At 39.8% G+C, this 20,468-nt stretch overlaps 1 protein-coding gene across 2 annotated transcripts in view; it reads left to right on the top strand.

Moving 5' to 3' along the window:
- The window catches only part of COL4A3 (collagen type IV alpha 3 chain), a 133,851-nt gene that overhangs the window by 25,458 nt on the left and 87,925 nt on the right, over positions 1 to 20,468 (top strand). For both annotated transcript variants that reach the window (XM_029069198.2, XM_029069197.2), the window contains exons 2-4: positions 15,212 to 15,268; positions 19,027 to 19,116; positions 19,558 to 19,602. In XM_029069198.2, coding sequence (XP_028925031.1) covers positions 15,212 to 15,268; positions 19,027 to 19,116; positions 19,558 to 19,602 — 192 coding nt within the window. The remainder of the gene's footprint in view (positions 1 to 15,211; positions 15,269 to 19,026; positions 19,117 to 19,557; positions 19,603 to 20,468) is intronic.

Consider the following 20,468-nt stretch of genomic DNA (forward strand, 5'->3'; position numbering starts at 1 on the left):
GTGAAATTCAAGTAACTGAGTCTTAGCTCCCTTTGTCGTTGTGATTTAAAAGCAGATCAGAACCCCATCAAACAGCTATATGAGTTATTATTGCAAAAAACTGTTTCAGTATTCATGGGGTGAAGTCTTTTATCTTTCTATCTTGTAGCATTTTAATTAGGTCAATATGTTTTGGGTCTTTTAAATATATTTCTGGTGACAGTTTTGGCATAGATAGGAAAAGGTCAAAAAACTCAAGAGACCAGAAGTTTAATTCTGCCAGTTGCTCCCTAGAAATCAAGCTAAATTAAGGGCTTCTAAAATCTTTTGATGTCTTCAGCCTACATCTTCTCTGATAAATCATGACATTATCAGGATGAAGGGCTGGAAAACCCCTAACTTAACTCTGCCTGATTTATGCCGAACCTCTCACTCACTCCAGGAAGGCCGGAGATGGAAGGAATCCTCTTGACTCTTTCTTTTTAAGCTATTTGTTGTGAGCCCAGTCCTTTTAATCTAGGTAAGTGACTAGAGTATTGAACTGCCTGTCAGGATATCCATTACTTTTGGTTCTCAGCTTTGCCCGGTAAGATGCTGGCAAACATGTTCTGGCCCTTCTTGCCCCAGATTTTCCAACTGAAAACAGGATCTGAAATATGACTTTCCATCTACCTCATATGGATAATGAGGGGGGATTGAGACAGATTTTTTTCTTCTCTACCAGTAAAAGTCATACACCCACACATACACACATAAAACTTGCACACCAGAATACTATGTAGGAGGAAAGTGTTGAAATGCAAGTAAACTAGAAATGATCTTATTTGCTTTTCTTTAAGTCACTACTAGACAGGCCCTGAAGACTAATGTACTTGATACGATGGGAAATTCCAAGTAAATAGGAGTTCTCTCTGGCAGAAATGTCAGTTTGGCAACCTTCCAAGATCTGCTCAATACTTCTGACTGTAATCTTGAGATTTTGGGAGGGCAAACATATTTCTTTCTTCTCACATTTCTGAACTTAGGTGTCTCTATTTACTGACAGCTTAATAATACAATTATGTTATTACCAGCCTAGCAGTCACGGTAGAAGCTTAAAGCTCTTAGTATTTTTGAGGGTATATGTGATTACTAAAGACCAAAAAATATTTTTATAGTGTAGTTATGTGACTGGTCACATTGATTTAAGTGGAATAATTTTTACATGTCTCTTGGCTTTGTGCATTTTTCCTTAAGAAGGAAAAGGAACATTTGCAAATTGAAATTTTAAAATTCTAGTTTAGGAGAAATTGGGAATTACAGAACTATTTATCGATAATAAATATACACCTCCTTCCCAACACATCTTATTGATATTTTTATAGTGCGCCATAATATGTGAACTATGTAAATGAAACATAATTCAGATTTGTTATAGTAAAAATAGCCAGTAGCCTGTTGATTAGCCAAGTGTTTATCTCTGCTATAGTGAAATGAAATACACACTCTTATTTCATATAGTACACTAAGGGAAAACCCTTTCTAACTCGAAAACAACTTACCTTTATAGTGCCGTGATGTTTACGGAGAGCATTACAAAAGTCCAGATGGCTGTCACTGACAAAAATGTCTTGGATGGGGGTCATGGGATCCTTGTGCAGTCCTAGGCCAAGAGGGATGCAGGAGCCGGAGCAAATTCAGTGCCTACTCACACCCTGGAATCTACTCACTGCTAGTTTCCACTTCACCTAATAGTGGCCTCAAAACCAGCCCATGCCAGATAAACCAAACCATTCACCTCTGCATAAAACAGAAACTCCTTACTTCTGGTTTTAAAGGACTCGATCACCTTGTCCTCTCCTATCTTACCTAGTTGATTTCCTACTATAACCCATCCTGCTCACGTCATTCTTCTTATGCAAACCTACTCTCTCTACCTCGATCTTGTCTATCTCACCACCGACCTCAGCGTGGCGCAGTGGAAAGAGCATGGGCTTTGGAGTCAGGGCTCATGAGTTCGAATCCCAGCTCTGCCACTTGTCAGCTGTGTGACTGTGGGCAAGTCACTTAACTTCTCTGTGCCTCAGTTCCCTCATCTGTAAAATGGGGATTAAGACTGTGAGCCCCACGTGGGACAACCTGATTCCCCTGTGTTTACCCCAGCGCTTAGAACAGTGCTCTGCACATAGTAAGTGCTTAACAAATACCAACATTATTATTATTATTATGTCCTGCTTCTTGCCTGTTCCCCTGTCATATCTGACAGACCATCACTTGCCCCATCTTCAAAGCCTTATTAAAATCACATCTCCTCCAAGCGACCCTCATTTCCCCCTAGTCTCTCTTCCGTCTGTCACCCTTGCACTAGGATTTGTACCCTTTAAGCACTTGATGTCCTCCCGCCCTACACCTCAGTCCCACAGCACTTATGTACATATCCATAATTTATTTTAATCTCTGCCTCCCTGTCTATACTGTAACCTCCTTGTGGAAAGGAAGCATGCCTATCAATTCTGTAATTGTACTCTTCCAGCACTTAGTACAGTGCTCTGCATACAGTAAGTGCTCAACAAAATAACTGATTGATTGATTGGCCCCTTTGAAATAGCTGGTAGCCCAGAGCCTGACCTGACTGAACATACTTCCTTTTAGAGTCTCTATAACTTCATCCTCACCAAAAGCCAGCACAGGAATGGAAGAATTTTTCAAGATTGTCCTCAAGAGTCCATTAGAACTAGGCTTGATACCCCAAAACTCTGGATTGAATCAGGCTGGGTAGAACCCTTGATGCAACCCTTAAAACAGTGTAGCCTACTGGAAAGATCACAGCCCTGAAAGTTGGGTAACCTGAGTTCTGATCTGGTCTCCGCTACTTGCTCGCTGTGGGACCTTGGGCAAATCAGTTAGATTCTTGATGCCTTAGTTTTCTCATCTGTAAATTTTATTATTTTTGGATAATGTTGCACACTTCTTTCAACAATGCTTAATTTATTGTTAATGTCTCTGGTGAGAGCTGGGTTCTGTTATCTTCTAGATTCTAACAAATTCTATGCCACTGGTTAATCAGTCACTCCAGTCATATTTGGCGAGCCCTTCCTATTTATAGCACTGTTCTAGGTAGGGAGGGGAGTTACAAAAAAAAGGAAGGGTGCATGTCAAGGGCGTGAATTTTACTTCCGGACAAAGCCTGTTGGACATGGGAACCCATCCTTACCTGCACACCTCCCCATTGTCTGATAAACCCATAGCTCCAGCCCTACCTCCACCCACAAGCCCTGCCCTCTGAGGTCTTTGAAACTTCCGAGCATGGGCCTGGGAGTCAGAAGGACCTGGGTTCTTATTCAGCTCTGTCATCTGTCTGCTGTTTGACCTTGGGCAAGTCACTTAACTTCTCTTTGCCTCAGTTACCTCATCTATAAAATGGGGACTAAAATTGTGAGCTGCAAGTGGGACAGGGACTGTGTCCAATCTGATTAGTTTGTATGTACCCCCGTGCTTAGAAAGTGCTAGACACATAATAAATGCTTAACACATGCCATCATTATTATTATTATTATTGATATCCTCATGGCCTAGTGGATACAGTCCAGGCCTGGGAGTCAGAAGGTCATGGGTTCTTATTCCTGCTCCGCCACTTGTCTTCTGTATGATCTTGGGCAAGTCACTTCACTTCTCTATACCTCAGTTAACCCCTCTGTAAAATGGGCATTAAGACTGTAAGCCCTATGTGGGACAGATGCTGTGTCCAATCTGCCAAACTGTACTTTCCAAGCACTTAGTACAGTGTTCTGCACACAATAAGCGCTCAGTAAATACAATTGAATGAAATTAATGATGCATTACCTTTTAAAGAAGGACAACTATTCAGTGGAAAGAACATGGGCTTGGGAGTCAGAGGATGTGGGCTCTAATCCCGGCTCCGCCACATCTCTGCTCTGTGACCTTGGGCAAGGCACTTAACTTCTCTGTGCTTCAATTACCTCATCTGTAAAATGGGGATTAATACTTTGAGTCCTCTGTGGGACAACCTGAGTACTTTGTATCCACACCAGTGCTTAGAACAGTGCTTGGCTCATAGTAAGCACTTAAAAAAACCCATAATTTATTTTAATCTATCCCAGTGCTTAGAATAGTGCTTGCCACATTCATTCATTCAGTAGTATTTACTGAGTGCTTAATAAGCTCTTAAGAAATATTATTATTATTATTATTATTATTATCCTGGGCTCCCTGGCCTCCATCAGACCAGCCTTGTGCAACTAATATTCCTTTAACTTGTCCGATCACCACAACTGCACCTGCCCTTTGCTTTCCTTAGCACCAAGAACCCGGACTTCCAAAGCCCTCCGTTCGGTGCTCTGCAAGCTGTAGGGTCTCGATAAAGGTTATTTATAATGATAGAGCAGCACTGTGACAAGCAGGGGCAAGAAACCTTGACACAGGCCATTTCCACAGCTCTCCCTGTTCAGTGCTGCTTGGGAGAGGGCTGTGAGTCAGAATCTTTGCAAGCAGCCACTGACAGTGACAGTTTCTTCTTTACATGTAGACAGACCGATCCAAGGGACGGAAACATACGCTGTACACACCTTCAACTACAAAGATACAGAGAAGTACTAAATCTATCTGTTTGAAAGAGCAGGTGAGGTCCACCATCACACCTTGTTGGCTGACCAGAAACACAGTAGAGTCAAATGAAATTTCAAGGTCCTTTAATTAGACACCACACTATTTTCACGTCCAATAACCTTGACCATTTGTAAACCATTCAATTTTGTTTGGGGTTCATGATTTTGTAATAAGAAATAGAACTCTATAAACACCCTGATTGTCCTCTTTTCCATTGTTTTAATTTTTCTGCTATCTCCACTTTCTTTCAAACTAATGCAAGGTTTTAGGATGGGTGCAAAATCTGTGGAGCCAGATTGCCCTGGCTCCAGAGTAGCTAAGTGGTCTGAAGGTCAGAGGGCTGGATTAAGAGTCAGGAGACCTCGATTTTCTGCTTGTTTCTGTTTCAGACGCGTTAGTCAATGAGAAAAAAGTTGATTAACCCCTTCTTGGCTTCCCAACCTTCAAAGGAGGATGAATAATTTCCATCTTCTTTTCAGAGCCTATATTAATGTTGGGAAGCATTTGAAGCTTCTTGAAAGAAAGAATCGATATATCCCCTAGGCTGTAAGCTTGTTGTGGGCAAGGAACATGTCTACTGACTTTGTTATATTGTACTCTTCCAAGTTTTTAGTACAGTGCCTGCACACAGTAAACACTCAACAAATATGATTTACTGACTAATTGATCCTAATATTTTATATACCCTTTTAGTTCACAGCCCTCCTAAAATCCCACATCATCCAAAAAACTTTTCTAGATTATTATTAATAATTATAATGATAGTGGTTTTGTTAATCACTCACTATGTGCCAGGCACTTTACTAAGCACTGGGGTGAATACAAGCAGATTGGGTTGGGCACAGTCCTTGTCCCACATGGGTTCATAGTTTGTCCCACATGGGCTCATAGTTTCAATCTCCATTTTACAGATGAGATAACTGAGGCATAGAGAAGTGAAGTGATTTGCCCAAAGTCACACCACAGCATAGGCGATGGAACAGGGATTAGAACCCAGGTCCTTCTGACTTCCAGGCCTGTGCTGTATCCACTAGACCATGATTAATTTCTCAGCACCCTGAGGAAAATTGTCATTTCAGCCAACTCTAGAACTTGTGAACCTATTTAAATCCTCATCAGTGTGTGTGTAGCACTCAATAAATATGAATGAGTGAATGTGTTGTGTGTGTTCACTCAATTATTTATTTTGCCATTCTAGTTGTCAATGTTTTTAAATTTTTATCCCTCCATTAGAGAGTAAGATCCCTGTGGGCAGGGAAGGACATACCATTTCTTTGTTCTGTGTTTTCCATATATGTGGTACAATGCACTCTGCCAAGTGGTTGCTCAAAAAAGTTGCTCAAAAAAACCCACAACTACCTCTCATACTGCCTCTGTAAGTAATGTATATATGTGTTTGTCCTCCTTGTTGGACCGTAAACTCCTTAAGATCAGGGATCGTGCCTTCTAATATTTTTATTCTCCCTCTTTAGTACTGTGCTCTATAAGTAGGAACTCAGTGGATACTATAGATGATAATGATAATGGTATTTTAAAAGTAAGACATCTATCATCTAGTCATTGCCAGAGAGACCACGTATATCTCTGAGAGCACTTTTTTGGAGTGTAGAATCAATGAACTAATTTTTTTTTATTATTTAGCACCTACTGCTTGCAGAGCACAGTACTAAGCGTTTGGGAGAGTACCACATGATAGAGTTGACAAAGGATCCCTGCTGTCAAGGAGCTTACAGTCTTCTTAGATACAGTGGATGGAGAAGCGGCATAGCCTAGAGGAAAAAGCCCATGCTTGAGAGCCAGAAGGCCTGGCTCCTAATCCCATCTCTGCCACTTGTCTGCTGTGTGATCTTAGGCAAGTCACTTAATTTCTCTGTTCCTCGGTTACCTCATCTGTAAAATGGAGATTAAGACTGTGAGCTCCATGGCAGATATGGACTGTGTCCAACCTAATTATTTTGAATCTACCCCAGCGCTTAGTAGAGTGCCTGGCACACAGTAAGTGCTTGGAAAATACCACTAAAAAGTCAAAAATAAAAAAAGCCATCTCTATCTGAAGAGAGTCCAGTTAGTCTGTATGGTAGAGTCATTCTTGTAATTACTTATATCATGCTGTCAAATAGCGGGGTACAGTGGTAAGGGCAAGAAAGGCTGCAGTGCATGAAGAGAGAGGATGGAAGAGGCAGCTGGGGAAAGATTTTGAGAAGTGGTGGACAAAAAAGCTGAAGAGATCAAATGTAGGTAGAATGGGGAGCTGCAGAGATCGCAGTGGGACCTAATAATAATAATAGTGGTATTTAAGTGCTTACTATGTGCCAGGCACTGGTCCAAGTGTTGGGGAAGATACGAGGTAATCTGCTCCCAAATGAGGCTCACTGTCTTAGTCCCCCCTTTGATGAAGTAACTGAGGCACAGAGAAGTAAAGTGACTTGCCTAAGGTCCCCCAGCAGATACGTGGCAGACCCATTCATTCGTTTATTTAATCATATTTATAGAGCACTTATTGTACAATACAACAACAAACACAAATATTCCCTGCCTAAAATGAGCTCACAGTCTCAATGGGGATTAGAACCCATGTCCTCTGACTCCAGGTCCATGCTCTTTACATGTAGCTTCTTCAGTGTGAACTGAGACAAGGGTGGCGAGAGAGGCAGCCAGAAAGTGGTAGCCCAGAGGAGCGAGAGAGAGAGGAGGGAGTGATCAAAGGCCAAACTACCCAGCTTCATGTCCCCAACCTCTTCCAGCACCTCAAGGCTGGCTGGGCCGTCAAAGTTACACCCCTCTGAAAAATCAAATGTCAGTCCATGAGCCAAACATGAGGACTGGTTTCAAGAAAGTCATCTTACTTGTTAGGGTACACTTTTTTTCATGTAATCATTCTGTAATTCTAGTACATGACTGCCATATTTCCATGTTTCCATCATTCCATTTCCATGATCGTGGGGCAATATAGCTTCCCTCGATCATTTGGCTTTTACTAGATTTAACTAACACTATTATTAATTCTGGTATCTTTTAAGCTCTTAATATGTGCCAAGCACTGTATTAGGCACTATTCTTTAACACAACATTTATACAAAGCGTTTTTTGCATTTGCTAAGGTTTTCCTTCTGTTTATTCTGTGCCCAGTTTTAATATGCCTAATTGACACAATGGGCTTTCCATGTTTCAAGTTAGTGACTTACAGGTCTCACGGCAATAAAGTGAAAAGTATTCCCATGACCTGTTACTTGAGAATTTTGAAATAGCATCTGATTCCTGGGAAATGTTAATGACACTTTATCAACTTCATTTTCAATTATTAAGTGGCACATTTCCTAAAGAGTTGGATTTTGAACTCCTGGACAGTTTATCACCCAGCTGGCTGGTTTAAGTCTTATTTTATCTCATCTTGAGCTGAGTACTCCAGAAGGTACCAGTTAATCAGGGTCACAAAAATGAAAAGTGTACCTGAAACTATTTGTTTTTCATGCAAACTCATTCCTTTATGTCTGATATCTAAGTAGAGGTTCCCTTTTGAGGAATAAGAAAAATTTGAGTGTTTGGTATCATAGGGGTGAAAAAAAGCTGCCTGCCTTAAGCTTGAATCAAATTGAAATTACAGCTAGCATAATATATTTTGTTTTTTACTTTTGAATGTATCAGCTTATTAGCTTATCTTTCACTCCCTTTCTATTTTTACTTAGTTTAATGCATATTATTCGACCTCTTTCCTCATGTTAAAAGTGTATCCACCTGTAAAACTCCTCACAGTTTCTGGGAGAAGTGTCATATATATTTACCATAATGATGTGTGAGATACCTATATCAAATAATTGAAGGAGACAAAAAAGGTGAGTGCATTTTTATGTGAACTGGTTATTATGCGAACAGAAGGAAAACCCTGTTAACCTCACAATCCTTACATACTTATTAAACCAGCAGCCATTAAACAAAATATAAGGCAATTTCTCTTTCACCCCAGTGGTTCAAACATACTTCATTTATATACTCGTTAATTATGTTTAAAATATAGTTTGAAAAATATCAGATTCCTTAAAATTGTAAGTAGCACAATTTTAAGTTCTCTAGCTATTAATACTGATTTAGTCAGTGTTTCCAGTACATAAAATTAAAATGTCTTTTACCATTGTTTATTCTTGCCCCATTCCTCCTGAAAAGACTTCACATGATCCACATCATTATTTTGTTGAGTTTACTTGCACAATTTATTTTATTAAAATTTCTGCAAGCACAATGAAATCATTCTATTCAAAATACAAAATAAATGAAATAACGGGATAACATTGAAAATATATCCATTTTGAGAAGGAAATGAGGAAGTTGGTCTGAAGTTTATTTTTTCAAATGTGTTTGTCAGGATTTAGCCTATTCTGTATTTTAATTGTGTTTATATTTCAATTCAACAGCCTGAATCCTTTAGTGTACAGAAAGCTAGAGAAAAAAAATCTGTTGCCATTAGTTGGAAAAAAACATATCTATTCCTTTTTGTGGATGTTTAGCTGCTTTGTCTAGTGCTTAATATTCTGAGACTTTTGCAAATTAAAGAAATTCTTTGTTTTTGAGGGTTATTTGCTTGAATTGGTAGGAAGGTTCATCCTACCAATATTAATTTAGATTGATATGAGCTTCTGAACATATTGTTCATATCAAATTTTGTCTGTGTCCCACCTGATTATCTTGAGCCTACTCCAACACTGAGTACAGTGCTTGGCACATAGTAAGCACTTAACAAATGTGACTATTATTATTTTGCAACATGCCAAACCAATGTGCTTAAAAATAATTAATTCAAGAAGTGAGTATAAGTTTATTTTTTATTATTTTCTAAACAGTTGACATCTTGTGAAATGGGTTCCCCTTCTTTGATTTATTGCCTTGAATCCACAGCCACATCCAAATCAACAGCTGACCCAATAGTAACTCCTGTCCTCTTCTTTTAAGTAAAAAGTATTTTGCAGAAGGGGAAACTCAAGCCAGGTAATGAACCTGAGCATAGTTCTACCATACTGACTTATCTAAAGTGATCTCCTTCTTCCTTTGTGCAAGAGATTGCAGACTATTGTCCTACATTCGGGACAGGCCACTTTGCAAAAAGATTAGTTGGTCCATAATTAATGAGAGAAACCAGTGTACAAATAATGACCCCAACTCTCCCAGGTGAAGCTCTTAAGGACATAGCTATGGTCCCTTGGGAGTCCTAGAAAGAAGGACAATCTCTTTCAGTCCTTCCTTTATTCTGTCGAAAACAGGCATGCACCTTCCTACAGGCATAAAATCACTACCTGAGCAGTAGCTGTTTATGCTCTACTCACACCTATGTTTCCTCCCAACATGGCTCTTTAAGCTGTATCGAGGAAAGGTAGCAGGGGAATTTTGTGTTGAGAGAATCACCAGCAGTATGCCTGTTATATTTTCCTCTCCCAAACGCCTAGTACAGTGCTTTGCACACAGTAAGTGCTCTATAAATACGATTGCGATTGAATATGATCGAATCCTACCCCACTCTCAAGAAAGGCTGAACCATAAGAATGAGGAGTGAAGCTGTTCTTCTTTTTTCATATGATTTTTGCAGATCTGAACACATCCTTTGAGTGAGAGCTGGAGGGTGCTTCCCTGACTGCCATGCTGGTTCAGGCACTCGTCAGATACTGGTTTAACTAGTGCATTAACCTTCCTCAAAGGACTCCCTTACTTCACTCTCACCCCTCTCCAGTTTATACTTAGATCTCCTCTACCTGGCCGCCAACCTCTCACCCAAATCTTACCTCTGGCCTGGGACACCCTCCCTCTTCATATCCGACAGACAATTACTCTCCCCATCTTCAAAGCTTTACTGAAGGCACATCTCCTCCAAGAGGCCCTCCCTTACTAAGACCTCATTTCCTGTTCTCCCATTCCCTTCTGCGTGGCCCTGACTTGCTCCCTTTATTCACCCCTCCTTCAGTCCCTCAATACTTATCAATTTATCCATAATTGTATGTATTTATATTAATGTTCTATCTCCTGCTCTAGACTGTAAGCTCACTGTGGGCAGGGAATGTGTCTACCAACTCCGTTATTTTGTTACATTGTACTCTCCCTAGTGCTTAGTACAGTGCTCAGCACACAGTAAGCACTCAATGAATATGATTGATTGATTCATACTTCCCTCTGCTGACAGGATCATATCCTTAAATTGTTATTCTGCACTCACCTTCCCAGTATTTCAAAGCCTTTAATGGATACCCATTCTTCTCTGCATCAAGCAGAAACTAATAACCCTTGGCTTTAAGCTCCCCATATTTGTTCCACGACAGATTGGAGCATTTTACACAATGGCCCATTAATTAGGAGAAATTCTTCAAGATGAAGCTGGAGATATAGTGGGAGAAGAGAATACTGCTGGTAGATGTGAAAGGTACAGAGCCAACCTAATTTACAATACCCCCTTGAAGGCAGGAAACATATCTTTTACTCTATTATAATCTCCCAAGTGCTTAATACAATGTTCTGCTAATGTAGAGGCCTAAAAAATACTATTACTACCTATCATAGATGATTATAATATATTTTATGCTTTTCCCTACCAAAAAATCCCTTTACCATTTGCTTTCTGGCTCTGAACTTGTCTATGACATAGAGATGGGAGGGGTAAAATTCCTCAGGCCAGAACTGAAGGGATTTGGGTAGCGATTGGTTGGTTCCAAGATGAGGGTGACTATTTAAAATGTTTCCTTTTTTACCTTATCTTTCCCTATTTTACATAACTGTTCTACCGTTACTCCACGTACGACACATTCCAGTGCATTCCTATTTAGTAACTATTTTCCTTAGAAAAATGCCCTAATAAATATATATTTCTCCTGAAAATTCCAAGTCTAGAAGTGTGCGTTTTTAACACTAGAGAATATTTCTAAAAAACCTTTTCATCTATTTAATTGTTTACTGCTGCACAAAGAGTGACACTGCAGTCCCAATGGCCAGTTCAACCAAAGGGGAAATTAATGTTTTCCAAAGAAAGTTAACACCCCACTGCACCATATTGATTGCTGCGCACAGACACAACTAGAATTGCACTTACTCATCTTTTGAATACATTTTACAGTACTAAGCACTGGGGTAGGCACCAGCTAATCAGATTGGCCATAATCCATGTCCCACATAAGGCTCACAGTCTCAATCACCATTTGACAGATGAGGCAACTGAGGCACAGGGAAGTTAAGTGAGTTGCCTGAGGTCACACAGCAGATAAGGGGTGGAACTGGGATTAGAACCCAGATCTTTCTGACTCCCAAGCCCTTGCTCTATCCACTAGGCCATGCTGAATGCTTAATGTGGACTCTTAGAGACTGTTATTTTCTTTCTATTCAGGGAGAGAAGCTGGCAATGCCTTCCTAAAAACTGAAAAGCAAGCTAATTAAAATATCCATAATCAACACTCATGTACATATGTGTACTCATTTATGGATTTAGACTACACATTGTAAATATTTTTCCGTTTGTCTCTTCCGTTCTGTGTGGGCAGGCAAAGTGCTACTTCTTTACTCTGTACTTCCCAACTGCCTAGATCAGCATCTTTCACCATATGGGCACTCAGTAAATATTACTACTGCAGTGATCAAATTCCCAAGCTTATGAATCTATGGCTCCTTGGCTGTGGGTTGGCTGGGACCCCAGGGAACCCAGCATGGATTGGCTGGCATGGCAGAAGTGGGCTGAAGACCCAATTTTCATAGTAGAAAAGCAGAGCTGCAGCATGGCCCAGGGGTTAGAACACGGGCTTGGGTGTCGGAAGGACCTGGATTCTAACCCAGCTTTGTCACTTGTCTGCTGCGTGACCTTGGACAAGTAGAAGCAGCATTGCTCAGTGGACAGAGGACGGGCTTGGGAGTCAGAGGTCAGGGGTTCGAATCCTGGCTCTGCCACTTGGCAGCTGTGTGACTGTGGGCAAGTCACTTCACTTCTCTGTGTCTCAGTTACCTCATCTGTAAAATGGGGATTAGGACTGTGAGCCTCATGTGGGACAACCTGATTACCCTGTATCTACCCCAGCGCTTAGAACGTAGTAAACACTTAACAAATACCAACATCATTATTATTATTATTATTTCTCTTCTCTGTGCCTCAATTACCTCCTCTGTAAAACAGTGATTAAGGCTGGAAGCCCTAAGTGGGACAGAGACTGTGTCCAACCCAAATACCTTATATCTGCCCCCATGCTTAGCGCAGTGCCTGGCGCATAGTAAGCATTTAACAAATACCACATTTATTATTACTACTAGCAGTGGGATTCAATACTAATGCTGTTTTACCTTTTGCTGAAAGAGCAGCCATGCTTTCTGCAGGAAAGCTGCAGATGCAGAGGAAGTAACATCTCCTCTATGAGTCCTTCCCAGACTAGGATCCCCTTTTCCTCTTCTCCCACTCTCTTCTGTGTCGCTCTGACTTGCCCCCTTTTTTCTTCCTCCCTCCCAGCCCCAGAACACTTATGTACATATCTGTCATTTATTTATGAGTATTAATGTCTGAGTCCCCCCTCTAGACTGTAAGCTCATTGTGAGCGGGGAATGTGTCTGTTTATTGTTATATTGTACTTTCCCAAGTGCTTAGTACAGTGCTCTGCACACAGTAAGTGCTCAATAAATATGACTGAATGAATGAATGTATGAAAAAGGCAATGCAAGGAACAGGAGATGAGAGGGTTCCTGAGAGGATCAATGGGTCCCAAGAAAAGAGGAGTAAAAAAGCTAGAGAAAATGACAATGGCAAAGAAAGAGGGAATAAAAGAGAGAAAATGAGGAATAAAAGAATTGAAAAAGGAATAGTATAAATGTAATCAGACTAAACACTGATCATTTTCATGAGTAATTAATAAGATCCTCAACCTTCTTGATTAATACCAAAGTTTTACCTACACTAATGATATAGAAATGTGACTTTCAGTGAGAAACCAAGAAAATCAAGTTATATTACTCATGTTCTCTCCAATATTTACTGAATTGTTTTCCTAACTGAGAACCTAAATAGAAATGTGATTTTCAGTGAGAAACCAAGAAAATCAAGTTATAGTACTCATGCTCTTTCCAATATTTACTGAGTTGTTTTCTTTACTAAGAACCTAAATAAATAACTGGGTATTTTAGAGAGAGGGGGAGTAGGAACTAACTCATTAACTAAAAGGGCATTTCTAATATACTATTTTTAGGAAACAAAGTGTGCTTGTCCATTTTCTACCTCAGTGAGTATGCAGGGTTATATCCGATTATAAATTTTTGAATGACCCTTTATCCACGGCTGATTAAACCACTCAGAAATTCAAAACAGAAAGGCTGATTGAAGAAACTCTTTTGAATAATTTCAGGTCTTTATTCAAAGTCAAAAGCCAAAAGGTGAAATCATGGTTATAGATAAACTTGGTAGAATCATTCTTTGTGCTAGAACAGAACAAAACCATTAAAATTAATACCCAGAGATTGAATCAGCCTTCCCATCCCATCTCTTAATCACTTCTTTTTCCCAGAAGTCTCTTTGAAAATCTTGTGTTCACATGTCTCAAAATTTTCAAATATGTCCAATGTCCCTAAGTCTTCCTTCCTATCCTTTCATTATTGAAACTGCTTATCTACATCTTTTTTCATTACACTGAGAGAGAACCTTAACAAGGATATATGCAGTGAACAAATTTCTCTGGGAAGCAGAAAGCTAATGTAAATTGAAGAAGTCATGGCTCACACAACAGGAGGAATTGAGGAGAGGCAAGAATGGCTTTGGGGTATGACTAGAAGACACAACAGAGGTTAGGTTCCAGATCATTTTCAGCATTGACTTGCCCAAGATCACACAGCAGACAAATGGTGGAGCTAGGATTAGAACTCTAGCCCTCTGATTCCCAGGCCCATCCTTTTATCACTAGGTGATGCTACTTCCCCTTTCTGTAATTATTTTAGTGTCTGTCTTCTCCCAAAATTGTTAATTCCTCAAGAGGAGGGATCATATCTACTACAATGCTCTGCACGCAGTAAGTGTTCAATAAATATGATTGAATGAATGAATGAATGTTGTTCTCTCCCAAGGCAAAGTATAGCATACTGCAGAAAGTAAGTGATCAATTAAAAAAAAACTGTTTATTGATGTTCAGAGAGGCTAAGTGACTTGGCTAAGGTTACATACCAGGCCAGTGGCAGAGCTGGGAACTGAACCCAGGGCTACTGACTCCCAGTACTGTGCTTTTCCACTATGCCACACTGTCTTACTGCTAATCAGAAAAAGAACTCACTGGTGCTCTTTTTGACTGCAGAAAAATCCAATCTCTTCTTATATGTGACATAGTTTTGCTCTGCACATTTTGTTATGCATTGAACGGTAGAGTCAAAATTATTTTTAAGAATGGAAGGCAAATCACATTATCAAATAAAAATGATTGATATCTCAAATAATATACCCCCACAAATCCATTCCATTCGCTTCACTATTCTTTTTACGGTAATTTATTGCCAAGTAAAAGCTTGACTGGGGTGTAAAAAATGTAATGTTCAGCCAAAAGAAGACATTGATTCTATAAATTTAATCTTGCCATAGCAATTGCAAGTTATCATGCTGAAATTATTTTGTTGATTTTAAGGAACATCCTCTTTTTTCTTTTAGGGTTGTGTCTGTAAAGGTAAAGGCCGCTGCTATTGTGATGGAACTAAAGGCAATAAGGTAAAGATGTTATTTTTAACATTTTGCTCTTCTAGCCTATGTAGAATGTTTATTAATAAAATACTTATTAACAGTCTTGGTTCCTAACATCCAGAAAATAGGTAATAGCAGGTTGTGGAGTTATTCCAAAGGCTGGCCCATTAACATAACTATATACAAACTGATTAACTAGAAAGAATGCCAGATTTAAAACTTTGGATGGCTTGTCTACATACCAACAGTTAAACTGTAACTTGTTTTGGCTTGGACAGAATAAAAAGCAAATTAATGAAAATGTTTTTCTTCGAGGTCATCCTAGGATGTGAGGACATTGTCTCTGCATGTTTTTGCACCTTATCTTGTGTGGTGCAAAAATGTCCATTTCATGACCCATCGTTCATAGCATATAAGCATATTGCCTGAAAATTTGCACCAATAATCACTGTCATGCTTGTCAAAAATAATTTTTATGTAAGAATCTGGATTCTGGATTCAAATGCAGTTTCATATTTCTACTTTTTTCATATGATTTTCCAAGTGTCTTTTATATCAGTGATGATATGTTGTACCCTGTCTGTGATCAAGTTTGATTATGAATGTTGGTTTTAAATAACATATCATTGTTTTGATGTTTCAACCTCCCATGATATTGGGTGTTTTTTTTTGTGAGGACTATATATCTCTTGTATCTAGCCAGTGTGCCACCAAAGAAAAACATGACTTTGTTGAGAATATCGAAAATGAACACTTTCAAAGAAGGCCAAAAAAAGGCTGGGACATTCCTGCTAGTAAATGTAGTCTTCATTTTTATTCTTCAGAGTAAATCTTTAAAAGAAAATAAACATATAACTAAACACACAATTAATAAATATTTCTTACTTAATATCCAGGAATGATTCGCTGGTAATATATGTGATTAGCCTGAGCACTAAATCCTGAAATGATTACTGTCAACTTTCGGTCTATTTTTATCTGTTCATTCAAGGATGACTTTTATTACTATGATGAGAAAGTAACTGAGTTCAGGATAATTATAAAAATCTTCCTTGTTTTACAGTGGAATTCTTTCTGATATATACCTCTAATTTTTTATGTCTGTGTATTAAATATACATTTTTCTTTGTACTGTATTTAATGTGTTTCAAAATTGTAAAATAAAATCAGTACTTCTATGAGGGTACAGAAGGTGCCTATGTTGGACTGTCAGTTCTTCTGAAAAGAATTGTTTGTTGTACAGATGTACATTAAAAATATAATTAGGCATTACTTTTCCTTAGAGTATTTTAAGATTTATTTTCATATATATGGATATTAAATATAGTCAGATAAATGAATAATTTTTTTTTAAAATCACGGCAAAAATAGTATATGAAGTCAATACAGATCCGATTTCATAACATTTCAAATAAAACCGAAGTTGATAAAACCTGAAAAGATAGAATAATGATTTCTCAATACAAAAGAGATGTACTGAAAATCAGCTTAGCCAACTCATTTCAGATAACCCAGGTTCTTGTTGTATACCTCCACCTAGTGACAACGTTAGGTCAGCGCCCGCTAATTTATTTCTCTACTGAATTTTGAGGAAGTAATTCATTACAAAATTGAAGAACAAAGAAGCAAATGCATTTTGATGGGTCTTCAGCTCCCACAGACTCTGCAAAAGTTGGGGCGATGCTAGTCGTCAGTAGGGAGACAGGCCAGATGGAGGCCCATTGAGAAGGTTAGCACTAGAGGGGCGAAGTGTACGGGTTGGGTGGTGGAAAGAGAGGAGCGAGATGAGGTAGGAGGGGGCAAGGTGACGGAGAGCTATAAAGCCAATGATGAGGAGTTTTTGTTTGATATGGAGGTGGATGGGCAACCACTCGAGTTTTTTTCGAGGGGCTGGGTGACATGTCCTAAACGTTTTTGTAGAAAAATGATCCAGGCCGCAGAGTGAAGTATGGACTAGGTTGGGGAGAGACAGAAGCCTGGGAGATCAGCAAAGAGGCTGATGCAGGAACCCAGGTGTGATAGGATGAGTGATTGTTGCAGTTTAGATGGAGAGGAAAGGGCGGATTTTAGCAATGTTCTGAAGGTGGGACCAAGAGGATTTGGTGACAGATTGAATATGTGGGTTGAATGAGAGGGAGGGGTCAAGGCTAATGCTAAGGTTACAAGCTTGTGAGACAGGAAGGATGGAGGGCTGTTTATAGAGATGGGAAAATAAGGGGGAGGACAGGGTTTGGGTAGGAAGATAAGTAGCTCTGTTTTGAACATGTTAAATTTGAGGTGATGGGAGGATATCCATGTAGAGTTGTCTTGAAAGCAGGAGATGTGAGATTGGAGAGAGGGGGTGAGATCAGTGTTGGAGATATTGATTTTCTGTAGATTTTGTGTAGATATTCTGTGGAGGTGATCCAGGGTCCTCCAAGGAGGATTAGGGTCATTTTGAACTAAGACCCATTTTTCAGGCAAAGTCCTTCAAGATCTTTGGATAATCATTCTCCAGATCTCGCATCCTCTTCATTGTCTAAGTAATTTAAACTATGTAGTAACAAACCTAGTGAGAGTAGAGTGGAGCTGGGGAGGTGCATGGGGAACATTCCTGATTTTATCTCTCCCTCAGCAGCTTGTCGTCTCCCCATCGCCCTGCTCCACCTCCGCCCTGTCTTCTAAAGGAGTGGCAGAAGTTGCAAAACACCCCCAAAGCCTCCGTGCACCTTCTCTCTGTCTTCTAGATGGATGGGGGCCATGGGGGACAGAGACTATGGTGACACTCATGACACTCTAATGGGTAATAGATACCCATTAGAAGGAGCCTCTCTCCTTTGAGTCCTCTGGCTCTGGAGCCAAACTTTAAACAGTGCGAAACCACTCGAGGCTTTTCCCGAGCACCCTAGGCTTAAAGGCTTGATCAGAATCAAGCATAATGCAATTATCTCAATAAGAACTATGGTAGCTGCATTTCTACTACCTGCTGATGTTGCTATCCTGTTCGTCATGAAATATGGTAAAATGTTGTATTCCTCCAGCTTAAGGAAAAACAAAAGTCCCTGCCTCCTGACTCTCCCCACTCAAGTCCATACTTCACTCTGCTGCCCAGATCATTTTTCTACATCAGTATATGTTTCCACACTCCTCAAGAATTTCCAGTGGTTGTCCATCCTTTGCCTCAGGCAGAAACTCCTTACCATCACCTTGCCCTCTCATGTCTCACCTCCCTGATTTCCTCCTACCGAACAGCAAGAGTACTGCCCTCCTCTAATGCCAACTGATTCGCTGTATCTCAGTCTTATCTATCTTGCTGCCAACCCTTTCCCACATCCTGCCTTCTGGCCTGGAACTCCCTATATGACAGATTATCACTCTCCCTACCTTTAAAGCCTTATTAAAATCACATCTCCTCCATGAAGTCTTCCCCAACTCAGCCCTCATTTCCCCTATTCTCTCTCCTTTCTGCGTTGCCCTTGCACTTGGATTTGTAATCTTTATTCACCCATCCTCAATCCACAGTAATTAAGTGTCTGTAATTCATTTTAATGTGTATTTCTCCCTCAAGACTGTAAGCTCCATGTGGGCAGGGACTCTGAACATACAGTGTTTCACAAACATACATTCATTTCCTAGATACTTCAAATCTACCAACTCTGCTATATTGTACTGTCCCAAGCCTTTGGTACAGTGCTCTGCTCACAGTAAGAGCTCAATAATTATGATTGATTGATGGATTTTAAAAAACCATCATCAAATTCAGGGAGTGCTCACTAAACTATTGCCAGGTTTCATTTTTCCAACAGGGGGAGAAAGGTTTTCCTGGTTCTCCAGGGGCTGTTGGCTTGGAAGGATTTCCTGGACCTGAAGGGTTACCTGGACCTCAGGGACCTAAGGTAGGCTTTTTTTCAGTTTGCACATTTAGTTAACTCTGATGAAAAATATCTAAGAGCTTACTGAATGTCTTCAGATTCACAGCCATGACTTCTACTGTCTAAGGATGTACAGAAAAGCCTGGCTTAGTTGCACATCTAGTGTTTCCTCTGGAACTCTTCAAGCCTTAACAGGTTCCAAACTCCCTTAAACTACCATTTCACTATTGGAGTGAAGTTGCTGTTCTAATTCCTTTTTCAAATGACTACTTGCTTTCTAAAGTGGCCAGTGATCTTCTCTGATTCTGCCTTTGGAAGTGAAAGCATTAAGAATTTGCATAAATATGACTAAGAAAGAACTTCAATGTAGGCACCTCTTAATGCTATAAAAATTAATTTTAATAGGTATGGCTTTGTTAAACAGATAAATTTTAATATGTCTATATGTCCCTATTTGGAATCTAGGGTTTTCCAGGACTTACTGGTTCAGCTGGACCTAAAGGTGTAAGGGTGAGTATTTTGACATTCTCCTTGCATTTTTATAATAATAATAATAATAATGGCATTTGTTAAGTGCTTACTATGTGCAAAGCACTATTCTAAGCGCTAGGGGGAAACAAGGTGATCAGATTGTCAGTGCTCTAAAAGAGTGGATAATTCTGTTTTCTAAAATTTCATATAGGCACTGTTTATTATGCTTTGAAAGGTTTTGAATTCAAATTGTAGTTGTTTAATTTGAAGATTCTAGGAAATGAATGTATGTTTGTGAAACACTGTATGTGCAGACTAATTAATATACAGGGTCCCACTGTCATGAACCCAAACCTATGCAGTTGGAGGCAGTATTCTCTCCAAAGTCCCAAGGTATTGTTATGGATGAAAATAATCTTTGATTTTTAAAATGCAACCTAATTTAAAGAACTAGCAGAACCTGTCCACCCAAGGGTTTGGGAGAAAACAGCCTCCTCCCCACAACTAACCCACACCGACTCTCAGCCATTACATCCACACACAGAGAGAAACACACGTCTCCTCACACACATTGTTTCACTCTGTCATTCCCTCTGTCATATCCAACAACCCACAGAGACACTGGAGAGGATGTTGGATGTTGCAGGAAGAGAAAGGGAGATGAGGGAGAGAGAGAGAGAGAGAGGAAGGTTTCTGCCACTAGAGCATCTAGAGCAGGAGGAAAAAAAGAAGGGAGGGAAAGAGGAGCCTCACCTTCACACCACAGGGAAGGGGTTAGGGAGAGTGGCACCATGGCCAACGTTGGCATTGGGGTAAGTGATGGGCAATAGCAGCAGTGGGTATGAAGGAGAGGAGAAAAGATAATGGTTTGGCTGCCATAGGTTCTGCCTAATAATAATAATAAT

This window comes from Ornithorhynchus anatinus, chromosome 7 (assembly GCF_004115215.2).
Source record: "Ornithorhynchus anatinus isolate Pmale09 chromosome 7, mOrnAna1.pri.v4, whole genome shotgun sequence".
In the NCBI taxonomy this organism is placed as follows: domain Eukaryota; kingdom Metazoa; phylum Chordata; class Mammalia; order Monotremata; family Ornithorhynchidae; genus Ornithorhynchus; species Ornithorhynchus anatinus.